Source organism: Schistocerca americana, chromosome 7, assembly GCF_021461395.2.
Source record: "Schistocerca americana isolate TAMUIC-IGC-003095 chromosome 7, iqSchAmer2.1, whole genome shotgun sequence".
Taxonomy (NCBI): domain Eukaryota; kingdom Metazoa; phylum Arthropoda; class Insecta; order Orthoptera; family Acrididae; genus Schistocerca; species Schistocerca americana.
Window position 1 is genome coordinate 157,508,385 of NC_060125.1, and position 15,136 is coordinate 157,523,520.

General features: G+C 40.8%; 1 protein-coding gene across 1 annotated transcript in view; it reads left to right on the forward strand.

Annotated features, from left to right (window-relative positions):
• Window positions 1-13,170, forward strand: part of LOC124622812 — a 50,662-nt gene extending 37,492 nt beyond the window's left edge. Inside the window, exons 3-4 of the mRNA XM_047148603.1 lie at window positions 3,570-3,645; window positions 13,051-13,170. Coding sequence (XP_047004559.1) covers window positions 3,570-3,645; window positions 13,051-13,170 — 196 coding nt within the window. The remainder of the gene's footprint in view (window positions 1-3,569; window positions 3,646-13,050) is intronic.
• The last annotated feature ends 1,966 nt before the right edge of the window (window positions 13,171-15,136 follow it).

The following is a 15,136-nucleotide window of genomic DNA, read 5'->3' on the forward strand; positions in this document are numbered from 1 at the left end:
ACAAACTTTTATACATCATATCAAACCATTACCAAGTTTTTTCCTCGCTGACATCCCTCACGAAATGAAGAAAGTAGAGAAGTTTGTCGCCTTTTTTTTTTAGATATTTGGTCGTAGCGTACATCACATGACATCCGTAGAAGTTAGTTGTTGATCCTTTCACTCAGTTTTTTATTACACAGGCCAGCCAGCTCTCTGATCGAACACGCTGTTACCGTGCCGGCATCGCTTAATCCCTATCTGCTGCTCACGCAGTGAATCTTCAGCATCAGACATGAAGTTCTAACTTATTACTTCATTCCTAGCGACTCTGTTCGCAACACAGTTTTCAAACAGTATCTACATATAGCACTGAATGTACTTGCAAAATTAAAGCATTTCACGACAGATAATTCAGGCGATATGGTGTCAAACATTGAGATGAGCGAGAAACTAGCTTTTGCGTAAAATGGAACGCAAATTACACACTCTGTGTTCATCCACTGTTTCGCAATTAGAGAATTTAGTGATTTCAAACAAACATTAAGCATAATTTTACACATTTGCTAAACTTTTCTTGTTTACGTGCGTAAGGTTCGAATATTTAACGCTTCAACTACACTATTGGCCATTAAAACTGCTACACCAAGAAGAAATGCAGATGATAAACGGGTATTCATTGGACAAATATATTATACTAGAACTGATATGTGATTACATTTTCACACAATTTGGGTGCATAGATCCGGGAAATCAGTACCCAGAACAACTACCTCTGACCGTAATAACGGCCTTGATACGCCTGGGCATTGAGTCAAACAGAGCTTGGATGGCGTGTACAGGTACAGCTGCCCATGCAGCTTCAACACGATACCACAGTTCATCAAGAGTAGTGACTGGTGTATTTTGATGAGCCAGTTGCTCGGCCACCATTGACCAGACGTTTTCAATTGGTGAGAGATCTGGAGAATGTGCTGGTCAGGGCAGCAGTCGAACATTTTCTGTATCCAGAAAGGCCCGTACAGGACCTGCAACATGCGGTCGTGCATTAACCTGCTGAAATTTAGGGTTTCGCAGGGTCGTAACACATATGAAATGTAACGTCCACTGTTCAAAGTACCGTCAATGCGAACAAGAGGTGACCGAGACGTGTAACCAATGGCACCCCATACCATCACGCCGGCTGATACGCCAGTATGGCGATGACGAATACACACTTCCAATGTGCGTTCATCGCGATGTCGCCAAACACGGATGCGACCATCATGATGCTGTTAACAGAACCTGGATGCATCCGAAAATGACGTTTTGACATTCGTGCACCCAGGTTCGTCGTTGAGTACACCATCCCTCGCAGGCGCTCCTGTCTGTGATGCAGCGTCAAGGGTAATCGCGGCCATGGTCTCCGAGCTGATAGTCCATGCTGCAGCAAACGTCGTCGAACTGTTCGTGCAGATGGTTGTTGTCTTGCAAACGTCCCCATCTGTTGACTCAGAGATGTAGACGTGGCTGCACGATCCGTTACAGCCATGAGGATAAGGAGCCTGTCATCTCGACTCCTAGTGATACGAGGCCGTTGGGATCCAGCACGGCGTTCCGTATTACGCTCCTGAACCCACCGATTCCATATTCTGGTAACAGTCATTGGATCTCGACCAACGCGAGCAGCAATGTCGCGATACGATAAACCGCAATCGCGATAGGCTACAATCCGACCTTTATCAAAGTCGGAAACGTGATGGTACGCATTTCTCCTCCTTACACGAGGCATCACAATAACGTTTCACCAGGGAACGCCGGTCAACTCCTGTTTGTGTATGAGAAATCGGTTGGAAACTTTCCTCATGTCGGCACGTTGTAGGTGTCGCCACCTCCTGTTTGTGTATGAGAAATCGGTTGGAAACTTTTCTCATGTCAGCACGTTGTAGGTGTCGCCACCAGCGTCAACCTTGTCTGAATGCTCTAAAAGGCTAATAATTTGCATATCACAGCTTCTACTTCCTGTCGGTTAAATTTCGCGTCTGTAGCACGTCATCGTCGTGGTGTAGCAATTTTAATGGCCAGTAGTGTAATTTGTAAAGTAATCAGCCGTTTGAAGTTGTTTTACACATGGGCATTTGATTCTTTAAACAATTGAGGCTGTGTTGGTGTCTATTAAAATAACAGTTATGAAAGGATTTTTGTTATACACGCTCTCCATACCCTATTGTAATTAAGTTCTTTCATGACCTACATCTTTATTTTCAAAGTCTTTAGTTGGTGCAGTGTACCTAAAATTATCTCTTTCGGAACCCGCTATGTCACGTTTCTACATCTGTAGATACATTTTTATGTGATACTATTCTATTACTATTATTATTTCTTTCCTTTCTCAGACGTTATGTCTAATTAAAAATGGAAAGTGACGTGGACCTTGATCATGCGTGACTTCCTTTTAACTGTACGGTATATGTTACATTGCATTTAGGAACTTTCAGGTTGTTGAACATGTATCAATAGTTACAGATTTCTGTAGTTGTATATATATGTTTGGAAGTAGCTGTATTGCGTTGATGTACTGGTGGATAATGTGTAGTATGACTCCTGCAGTTGATAGTATAATTGGTATAATGTCAACTTTATCCTGATGCCACATGTCCTTGACTTCCTCAGCCAGTTGGATGTATTTTTCAATTTTTTCTCCTGTTTTCTTCTGTCTATTTGTTGTATTGGGTATGGATATTACGATTATTTGTGTTAATTTCTTCTTGGTTTGTTATGTGGTGTTGTTTTATCTGTTATAATGGTTCTGCTCCAGTATAATTTGTATTTATCATTCTCCAGTACATTTTGTGGTGCATACTTGTATGTGGAAACGTATTGTTTTATTAGTTTATGTTGTATGCAAGTAGTTGTTGATGTATTATTTTCGCTACATTGTCATGTCTTCTGGTGTATTCTGTATTTGCTAGTATTGAACATCCGCTTGTGATGTGATCTACTGTTTCTATTTTTTGTTTGCAAAGTCTGCATTTATCTGTTGTGGTATTGGGATCTTTAATAATATGCTTGCTGTAATATCTGGTGTTTATTGTTTGATCCTGTATTGCAATCATGAATCCTTGCGTCTCACTGTATATATTGCCTATTCTTAGGCATGTGATGGATGCGTCTTGATCGATGTGTGGCTGTGTTAGATGATATGGGTGCTTGCCATGTATTATTATTATTACTATTATTATTAACAGCAGTTGTAGTAGCAGCACCGCTAGTATTAACGTTATTACTTCTTACGCCAGTACTGTAATTCACATACACACATTCAAATCATTTGTAATTCTACAAATATCATTGTCTTACTATTTATCTTACTAAAATTATCATCATTCCTCAAATAACTGTGATGTAAAAAGTATTGTACTTGAACCAATGTAAGATAGGGCATAAAGGACAAAATCTGATCAAGTTAAAAATTGTATTGTTGTCCTACAAGTCTCATTTCATATATCAGCCTCCTTTACGCTGCTGCAGTAGCGTGTGTCATCATTTAAGTGTCCAGAAGTAGCAAATAAACGAGTTAAAGGGCAGTATTCTTACACTGTGTGTTTCAGACCGTCGACGACGGATTCGGGCAGCAGTGAGGGGCGGCGCTACCTGGCGGCGGAGCACGCGGGGGCGGCTGCCGGGGGTGGGGGTGGAGGTGGAGGCGAAGGCTGCGCCGCGCTGTACAGGGAGTGCGCTGCTAGCCCGCTCCACTACCTCACCGTGCTGACGTCATCGTAGGCTAGTCTCGTGCAGAAGTGCGAAGGGCAGTCAAGCTGAAGCTGCTGGTGCCTCGTCTTGCACCCTGCCTCATACCAGCCTCCAGTGATAATGTAGCTGTGTAATTAAGAAAACAGATGTAATTAAAACGTACACAGAAATATCATGTTGCAGTTCCTCATTACCTCGTAGATACTGCATGTTTCAATGCCAAGAATACTTAACCAAAACAATAAATAACGTTGTAGGTATTTCTACGGTTTGACAATGTTTAACAAAAATACTATCGAGATGTCTGCATAAATTAACTTTTTCTTTGTGCAGATGAACTGAAAGAAAGCAGTGTGGTAAAAAAGTGTGTTTAACTTTCTACGGAACACAGCACTCAAAATTCCGTAAGCACCATGTAAGCACATCAGAAAAAAAAATTTCCACTCCCAGAAGACATCGCTACTGTCACGTAAAAATGCCATAGCCTTGAGAATGAACTCAGCTCGGCAAGGAAGAGAATTCACGACATTTCTCATGTAGGCAACACCCTGGTCAACAGATCCCGTACGGCTACCAAATGCTACGTTTCACCCACTGTTTCACATGGTTCCAGATAATTTCAGTCGTATTCAGATCGAGTGATTTAGTGGACCAGCCGACATGATTCCAGAGTGATCGTGAAACGAAGAAAGTACGGGTATCCATAGCTCACTCTTCATGAAGACGTAGAAGAAAGAGTAACACTTGATCATCGAGAACGTTAAACTAAGTTGTTGACGTTTTAAAATATTACTATATAAGCCATCAATAGTGCAAATCTTGTGCAAGATAATAATTTCAGATACTTTTCGTGTCCAAATCTCTTCAGTTATTCACTTGAAACATCACATATATTAATATTACACATGGAATGTACAAACTTTAGATCACTAAGCCTGGGAAGAATATCTGGCGTAGTTAAATACATGATAATTTTGTTGTGTGATGTTTAGGAACGGTGCTATTGCAATTTACTTTAATAAACTTTACACCAAGCACTCTGTGCAACCGAAGTGTGGTTTCTATATTGCTTGACCATGAACCAACAAATCTCAGATTCTGTTGCCGCTGAAATACAACAGAGCGTTTCCTTGCACTAAATTATTCAATGCAGATTAAGTCAAATGATTAAATCGAATGCCATTTCACAATATTCTTGATAGTGCGAAGCGCAGCACACGTAAGTATGAGCATAAAGTGCTCTTAAGCGCCTGCGGTCAGAGATCATGCAGGGTGTTTCAAAATTAATATACGGGTTTAAGGCTTTGTAGCACATATTACATTCGTCTTACAATTATAAATAATACACCAAATGAAAGAGAAACACAAACAGTTTTTCTTACAATTATTCAGTGTGAACACCAGTTACACATCGAGTCGATACGCGAGTTGTTCCGAAACCTTGATTAATGTGTCAGGAGTAACTGTTGCAATACCACTGTTTCTAAAGTTGGATACATCAGCTGGCATCGGAGGCACATGTACATGATCGCGTCAGATCGCGTGTGAACGTGGAGGTTATGCATAAAATTCCGTGTCAACCGGCCCCTTGCGCCCAATCCACCCGTCGGATCAAACGTCGTTTAACCAGTCGCGTACTGAGTTACACCAGTGAGGCGTCGCACCATATTGCTTCCAAATAAAGATGTGTTGTTCAGCTTCTTGCAATTGAGGCGCGGGCCACAGCTGTAGCACTTCAAGATAAGAAACATCGGTTACAGGTGATTCACCGAAGAGGAAAGGCCCATAAACTTTCCGCGGCGATATTTCTTGGGGCTAAGCGTGAAAGACGCGCACTCGTTCAACACGTATTTCAGTCACTCTTTGTCATTCCATGCTCTTCCCATCGCGCACAGGTATACAAACAAAACTGTTTGCGTTGCTCTTTAATTTGGTGTATTATTTCCAATTGTAAGTTAAACATAATAATGCTACAACGCCTTAAAACCAGTATGTTCATTTTGAAACACATTATATTTTGCAGTCGCGCCAAAGCCTTAGGACATTTCCTTGGTCGTTACCGCCGTGATATCCAATATTACAAATTTACTGTCTCTGATGGACACACGTCCAGATCGTCCACTCTCAAAATTCCGCCATCTCTCTCCCCACATCCACCACTGCTGGCGGTTCACCTCCAACTGCGCAGCACTACGCGCTTTTAACAGCCAACTGCCCAACACTACAATAGCGAATATTACAACAATGCCACCCAGCCACAGACTGCACACAGCACAGCCAGTGATTTTCATACAGTGCGCTACGTGGCGTTACCAATATAAAAACCTAAACAGCCTACTTACAAGTGAGACAGTTCGAGGCAAACCATTCAATAATAGTTTCTTTTATTTCTGTACGTATGTTTGGATTGTTACAATGCTACTGTCGGCAGCAAAAGAAATTCTGCTTGGTTATACAAACACAGAACATATAATTTTCAGAAGGAGAAGTGGTGAGACACTCATATGACAGAATTTTATGAGAGCTGCTTTTTCAACATGCTGCTTTGACTTTTCTCTTGAACTGTTTGTCTCTATACTTTATGTTGCATTAAATAAATGATTATTAAATATATCTGCTGCCTGTGAATGATTCATTTAAATCAATAGTGATGTTATCCTGTTATGTGGCTCGTTGTCCTGTCTCATGTTTCACTACATTCGATAAAAAATTAAATTCGTTATCGGAATTACTGACTTCTGATATAATGCACATGTTCCTTGATTATTTAATAAGTTTTCTTAGTAATTCTGAGCGATTATTGTTGTGTGGAAATACTGTAGGATCTTCGATTGTTCTTGCCAACAGATACATTTCCCTTTTCTTTTTACAAGGTAGTAATCCCTGGATTTTTGCATGAGTATTTAATGTCTTTTCTGATTAGCTTATGTAGGAATAAATTTTCAAATACTAACTTGAATTTAGCATGGAATAGATTAAATTGTATGCCAGCGTTTGGTTCCTTATAAATTTCACCCCCGCTCATCTATTGTAACTTATTGTTGAAAACATTTGTCCTGGAGTCGTTAATTATTCTAATTTCCACTGGACAGTATCTACACTGTATGACACCGCCTTATTTATACTAGATGTGCGTCATGATCAGAGAGAGCATTTATTACTGGATATACAGTTTTTTCTTCCTTTGAACTTCATCAAAGAAAACATTTTGAGTTGCACTTTTATAGCTTTTACTCGCCCATGTTGGAAATTCTGTTTCTGAGATCAAATGGTAGGCTCAAAATAAAGTTCCCAGATCTTTTTCCTATCACAGCACTTAGAAAGTCTGCATTGCAGTCGCCACAGACTATTAACTGCTTGCTGTTGTCTGACAGAAGGCATTGTAAGGAATCCATACACTTCACAAAAATTTCAAAATTCCTAGTGCAGATACTGTTAAAATTAAAAGTGAACAGTTTTTAAGTATTAATTCAGTAACACATGCCGCGTATTTATTACTACCAAATCTATCTGCTCCATTGTTTTTGAACTTGTGTTCCATCGTAATATGCAGCCTAAACCACCTATAACTCTCACCGCAAATATTACGGACATGGAAAGTGATATTGATGTGTAGGTTTCACAGAATGAATTGGTAGTCAAGGGCTCGTACTGTTAGTCAATAAAGACGTAAATGAAAGTAAATGTCGTGTGACTAGGGCCTCCCGTCGGATAGACTGTTCAAATGGTTCAAATGGCTCTGAGCACTATGGGACTCAACTGCTGTGGTCATAAGTCCCCTAGAACTTAGAACTACTTAAACCTAACTAACCTAAGGACAGCACACAACACCCAGCCATCACGAGGCAGAGAAAATCTCTGACCCCGCCGGGAATCGAACCCGGGAACCCGGGCATGGGAAGCAAGAACGCTACCGCACGACCACGAGAGATAGACTGTTCGCCAGGTGGAAGTCTTTCGATTTAACGCCACTTCGGTGACTTGCGCGCCGATGGGGATGAAATGATGATGATTAGGACAACACAACACCCAGTCCCCGAACGGAGAAAATCTCCGACCCAGCCGGGAATCGAACCAGGGTCCTTAGGATTGACAATCTGTCGCGCTGACCACTTTTTTTATATTCTTTGTTGATCTCATTTTCTTCTATTCTGCTCATTGTATATGTTCGGGGCGGACGTTCATGACACCCGTTCAGGTTGTTCGTTGGTCCGTTCACTCAGGTTTTTTTTATTACAGGGGGTTGCTAACCCCCTGACCGAACACGCTGAGTTACCGTGCCGGCTACCACTGAGCTACCGGGGGCGGACTAATAAACAGCTTGCAATAATGCTTAGAAAGTGTATTTTTTGTGCAAATACAAACTTTTTTAGATGTAATAATGCCTAGTGACATTAACAAACTATAAGTTATGTAAATTAGAATTCAGTGGTGTTTATTGCAGGATTCTAGTGAAAGACGTTTACGAGATATCATATTTTGAAAAGTTTCGACACCGACGCTTGTTTGTGCCATTCAACCTGCGTAACTGCTAGATACGGTGTTATGTTTGCTTACAGTGAGCTTGTGTGTTCCTCGAGTGCTTCACGACTTGTTGATCAGTTGGTGTGTGATAGTCGATGCAGTTGGTCGTGAGTGGACGATAGGATTAACTAACGCAGAAAAAGTAGACATGCTCATGGTGTATGGGGAGTATTCGTGAGTGGACGATAGGATTAACTAACGCAGAAAAAGTAGACATGCTCATGGCGTATGGAGAGTATAGAAAGAATGCAGTTCGTTGTTGTACGGTGTATGCGGCAGGATATCCCTACAGATATCAAACATAGGGGCAGTTATTTATCAACCTCATCAATCAGTAACATGGTTCAAATGGTTCAAATGGCTCTGAGCACTATGGGACTTAACATCTATGGTCATCAGTCTCCTAGAACTTAGAACTACTTAAACCTAACTAACCTAAGGATATCACACAACACCCAGCCATCACGAGGCAGAGAAAATCCCTGTCCCCGCCGGGAATCGAACCCGGGAACCCGGGCGTGGGAAGCGAGAACGCTACCGCACGACCACTAGATGCGGGCAATCAGTAACATGAAACAGGTGTTGTGACACCTTGACAACGTAACAGAACGAAACAAGTGATGACGCAATAGGCAGAAATTAATGTTCCTGCTGCTGTAGCAGTTCATCCATACGTTAGCCTCTGCGCAATAGCATGAGGAAGCGGCATGAGTCAGGCAAGTGTCCAGCGCGTTTTCCATTGACATAGGTTCCATCCCTATTACATCTCTCTCCATCAAATTCTGAGTCGAAATGATTATGAGCATCATGTTACCTTTTGTACATGGGTCTTAAGACAGGCTGCTCCAGATGTATCATGTTTAGTGATGAAGCCACATTTAAACCGCCGAAACATGCGCTATTAGTCTGTTGACAACCCCTCGACTTCGTAGGGTGGAACGTCGGCGTCCATGGAATGTAAATGTCTGATGTTGGATAGCGAACCATCAGCTCATAGACGGAGCACAGGTATCGCAAGCTTCTAACAGACCGTCTTCCACGGATTCTAGAAGAAGTTTTGTCTGTAGACTGGGAGGAACCTTTGGTACCAACATGATGCCTGTCCAGCCACTAGCACGAAGTATTACAGCATGTCTTCAATAATTGTTTCAAGTCGGTGGATTGGACGCAGGGGACCTGTACCTTGGACGGCTCGTTCCCCAGATTTGACGCCTGTAGACTTTTTTTTCTGTGGGGAGGCTGAAAGACGCTATCTACAAGGACATACAAACTACACCCGATGATATGCAGCGACGTATTGCTGCAGACTGCTCGGACATCTCCGTTGAAATGCCAGCACGTGTGCAGCAGTCGTTCTTTACAAGACTCGAAGCTTGTATTGAGGCTGCTAGTGGTTATTTTGAACACAACCTATGATGGTCAGCTGTCTCGTTACTGTTCATAATCCACATAACTAGCATATGCACTTGTGTTGTTCTTTAGTCTTTGCTACGACAGGTGTTGCACAAGTGTCGGTGTGGGAACGGTGCAAAATACGATATCTCGTAAACGATTCGCACTAGAATCCAGTAATAAACACCACTGACATTCTAATTTACCCCACTTTCAATCTGTTAGTGTCAATAGGCATTGCTCAATTTAAAAAAATGTATGTTTCCAAAAAATGTACACTTTCTATGTATTATTACAATTTGTTTATTGGTTAACAATACGAACCCCTGACTACCAAACTATTCTTTGAAAACAGCAGAGCAATATCATTTTCCATTTCCACAATATTTGCGGTTCAATTTTTAGGTCATTCACCCTGTGTATAACTATTCCCTTTCACATATTTCTTCTACTTGTGTAATATTCTAGACAGGAGTCTTTTACATTTAACTTACGTAAACTTGTTGTTATGTTGTGCACAGATAGGACAGTAAAGCGATTTCCGACGTTGTTGTCTGATGGCAGCTGACCGATCGACCTAACTAAATTTTTTACGTAAAAAATACACACTAGAGCCTTAAAGAAACGATCTGCAAATCGATCACAGGGAGGTTTTGCCAGCATTGGTGTACAAATAACGAAAAGACACGTAATGTATTCCGTCGTCACATCACCGAACAACTCGCCACGAACCCATTCTTTACGGCCTCTGAAAAAATACGGGATTAGGTACAAATTATCTTTATCACCATGACAATTAATCATCTCCAGTATTATGGAACTGATCCAGCATACATACTCATTAGGATACGCTCTACTTAAGCTAAAGTGAAATGACATAGAAAAATACGTTTCGTTACAAGAGCAGAACGATAAAAGGCGCAAAATTTCGGTGAGAAAAAGTGAAGTACAATTTTTCATGTGTCTTTAACAAAAAGTTTTTTTCACTTCTCTAAGCTTGGCCTATAAGCAGAACTCTTTGGCCTCAAAGCTATACTTTGCTTTTAATAACATTAAGTGTCTCACAAATAAAGCAGAACACAAACTTGCATAGCACAGCAATAATTGCACAGTTTCCTCAGTACACATTTAGTTTATTTTTATATGTTTTCCTAGTTTTATTCGTGATGCATAAGTATATTTCATGGCTAACATATACAGCGCTATAAACTCCAACCCACTATCTTCACAATTTGCTTCTCGTCCTACTATCATACGGCAACAATTACATTTACCACACATCGCAAAGCAGATCAAACACTTAAAAATAAAGATAAATCAATTAACACACTTAACACTACATGCATTTTCGTTATTTACGACCCATAAAATTTAGGCCTACAGGTAGTGCTTCCAGTGTATGATTAAAGTAAAAAGTTAATTATTTCTGGTTAAAATAAGAACACAGAACTCACTTAACTGCAATAAGTGTTAATTAGCTTATTCACAATAACATGTAACTTTTAATGACTACTTATCACGAATAGTATTTCGTATTAGACAATGTTTGGTAAAATACGGCCTACTATGCGTGATGCGACTTTACATTGTAATTTAAATACAAAACCTCGTTTCATGAAATCTTCGATAGCCCAGATGAAGCTGATACAAAGGAACATCTTACGTATAAAATATGCTTCAGACAAACAATCTTCCCTATGAAAATTGTCTGTTTTCTTCTAGCAACCCGGGAGCAACTACAAACGGAAACCAGTGCCAGGACAAGTATTCCAACACAGATTTTTCGGTATGAGGAATATTCCTGACTTTGTGAGTGTGCTCCTTTTTCCCTTGCCGATCTGACACTCTTTGGGCTTCCTGGCGTTTGCGCAGAATGCGGCCGATTCTGCTCTTCACCCAGAACATGTACGGCAAAAAGACCGTACACGACCTTTTTTTCTTCCGAATTGTCTCTTCGTCGAATATTAGGTTTTGTGACTGTAGAGTACCCATTGTTCCTAAGAATGCATCCCATGTGTTGCAACTCGTGAGGTACTGCGGCTCACGTATTCCGCCTTGCGCGCCTTACAAGTGTTTTAACCGTTCCTCTTTCTGGCTCAGGGGATGATATGGTGTTTTGAACAGATAGCGGTCCGTGTTTTTGATACACGCTGCGATCCAAGTTCTTATCTTTCCTTAAGAACAGAACATCTAGAAAGCGCAACTGTTGATACTTTCGTACCTCCATGGTAATTTTCATGTTGGGATGAAAGTTGTTCCTCACAATGGCTTCACACAACGAAGGTGTCGTCGACGTATCTTTACCACACCTTAGGTTGACAAGGAGCCAGGTCTAGCGCCTGTGGAACGGCTATATCTACGAACAGCTGGGAGGTGCCACCATAGGTAACCCACTTAGTCCAGCGGTCGCAATTTCTTCGTGGAAAAAGGCGGGCACTGTACTTGGGTACTTTGTAACGCTGAAGTATGTTAAAGATAAGACGACGATACCTTCGTCGTGTGGAGTCATGGTGATAAACAGCTAAGACATCCAAAAAGCCTCCACGCGGACATTAATTTACTATGGAGGTAGGCAAAAGACAATAGCTACCTTTTCTCCTTTTCTAGATGTTCTGGTTCGGAGAAACGGTGGGAGTCTGTGCCGTAGCGTGTGTCAGAAACCGATACACATGGACCAGTGGCTGCAGAAACTATCAAATCATTACCCGAACCAGAAAAGAGGTATGATTAATACACCTGTAAGGTGCGCAAGATGGATATGTGAGCCGCAGCACCTCGCACACGAAATACTAAACATGGAAAAGCGTTCTGTAGAATTGTGGGTAGTCTACTGAATGCATAAAAAGAAGCACTAAACCTCACACTTGGCGACGTGGCACAAAGGAAGAAGAAATGTCGGGTATGGCCTTTCTGCCATTCACCCCCAGTGTGACGAGCAGAATATGCCATATATTGCGCAACACACACAGTCTAAAGACTATTTACAAACAGATCAAGAAGATTAAAGAGTGTCTCCGATTGGCAAAGAGCAAAAGGAATTCATTCCCAGTGTCGGTAATATGCTTCATATCGGCTACATGCGGAAAAGTCTATGTTGAAATCACTGGACGATCCATCAATACCAGAATTGTAGGTCGGTACAGGTGGAGAAATCAACGATGGCAGAGCACCACACAATAAAATTCGCTGACACGGAGTATCTGACCGTGGAGAAGAGCTACCATACCCGCTTGTTCAACCAAGCCAAAGAAATTCGCTAACATGACAAGAGTTTCAACAATTAAGAAGAAAGCCCAATTTTAACGTATACTGAATTTCAATCTTGCTGCGAACGATCATTAGATGTAGCAAGGGGAAGGCTCTTAGACGTTGGCGCGGCTGGTATAGGTAATATCGGGCCTGGGGCCGGACTGCTGTGTGCAGATGGTCGACATCGTGCAGGAAGAACACATCCGCCGTGACGAAGAGCAGCTGTCCACCTACCTGTCAGCCAGGGCGGAAGAAGACACGTTCGAACCCATCACCAAGGAAGAGGTCGCCTGACACCAGTTCGACACTAACTACAGCGCTCCAAAGCGACTGTTCTTTCAAGGGGGTGATTAATATATTGTTCAGTGAGCTTATTTTTACAAACAGAAACGGGATGTCACGGGGTCTTCATTAAGCTATCGTTAACGGAAAACACAGTGCTTAGTGCAAAGACAACGTCAGACCTAATATGCCGTAACCTTTATCGTATTACCGTCCCCAGATCTTCTCTAACAAGTGAACACTTTCAGCCTTGTTTTTGATTTGAGCCTCACCACTATAACAAAAATGGTTCAAATGGCTTTGAGCACTATGGGACTTAACATCTGAGATCATCAGTCCCCTAGAACTTAGAACTACTTAAACCTAACTAACCTATGGACATCACACACATCCATGCCCGATGCAGGATTCGAACCTGCGACCGTAGCGGTCGCGCGGTTCCAAACTGAAGCGCCTAGAACCGCTCGGCCACACAGGCCGGCCCCGCTATAACAGGCGGCTACGGTAATTCTCCTGTGGCTGCTACGCAAGCTGAATTTTATAGAAATATATAGACTTGTGTAACTTCTATATACTCGTACAACTGGAAATGTCCTGAGTGACTCTCATCATCGTGCAGGCCAAAAAGCAAAGGATATAAATTTGAAATTTAGAGAGGGTGTTCATCGTACTGTAGGCATCGCTTAAGAAGGGATTTTTGAAATTCCACCCGTAAGGGGTGAAATAAATAGGGGGATGCAAAGTTTTTTTTGAAAATTTTTCGTTATTAAACCAACTGTGTAGCTATAGCTACAAAAACTGATATTTGGTTCCTTGGACATAAGTACGTGTTTCAGCAGTTTTGGAAATTTAACATCTATGGGGGTATAAATAGTGTGTGAAAGTTTTTTTCAATAAATCATTGTTAACTACTAAACCATTTTCCAGTTAAATCTATCACAACTGATATTTGACCCCTAAAATAGTGAAATAGGGGATGAAATGTTTTATAAGACTACTTCATTATGGAATCATTTGTAAAGCTGAATCTACTGAAAAGTTGAATTTGGCTTCTCGCTTGAAAATTAAAAAATACGTGTTCTAGTATTTTTGCAGGTTCAATCCCTAAGGGCGTGAAATAGGACCTGACTGATTCACTGTCACATCGTCACCCAGCCCAAACCGCTACGGACACAAACTTGAAATTTGGAGAGAATGTTGATCTTACGCTGTAGGCATCGTTTAGTGAGGGATCGTTCGAAATTCCACCCATAAAGGGGTGAAATAGGTGGTAAAAATTTTTTTTTTAAATATGTCACTTTAAGGCAATTTTGAAGGTAGATGTACGAAAACTGGTATTTGGTTTCTTGGTCAGAAATAAAAAGGAATACGTACTTCGGTATTTCTGGAAACTCATGCAATAAGGGAGTAAAATAGTAGATGAAAGTTTATTTCCAAAATAAATCATTAACCAAATACTACTATAGTATTTTAAAGGTACATTTATGAAAATTGGTATTTGACTTCTCGGTTAGAAATTAAAAAAACACGTGTTCCAGTGTTTATGGACATTCAGCCCAAAGGAGGGTGAGACAGGAGACGAAAATATCTAAAATTTCATTATGTTGGCGTTTTCAAAGATAAATTAAAGAAATTTTGGTATCTCCATTAGAAATAAAAGAATATGTATTTCATTGTTTTTGGATTTCATCCCCTAAGGCGGTAAAATAAAGAATGAAAGTTTTGTGAAAATATTTCATTACGAAAGCATTTTTGAAACTAAATCTCCAAAAGTTTGTATTTATCTTTACTGTTATAAATAAAAACAATACGTTCTTCAGTGTGTCTTTTTGTAAATTCAGCTCCTAAGGGGGTAAAATAGGGGATGAAAATTTTTACGAAAATATTTCGTTGGATTAAAACCTTTTTAAATCCAAATCTACGAAAACTGGTATTTGTTTTCTGAAGAAATATGTGTTAGGGCATCAAAGTTGCTACG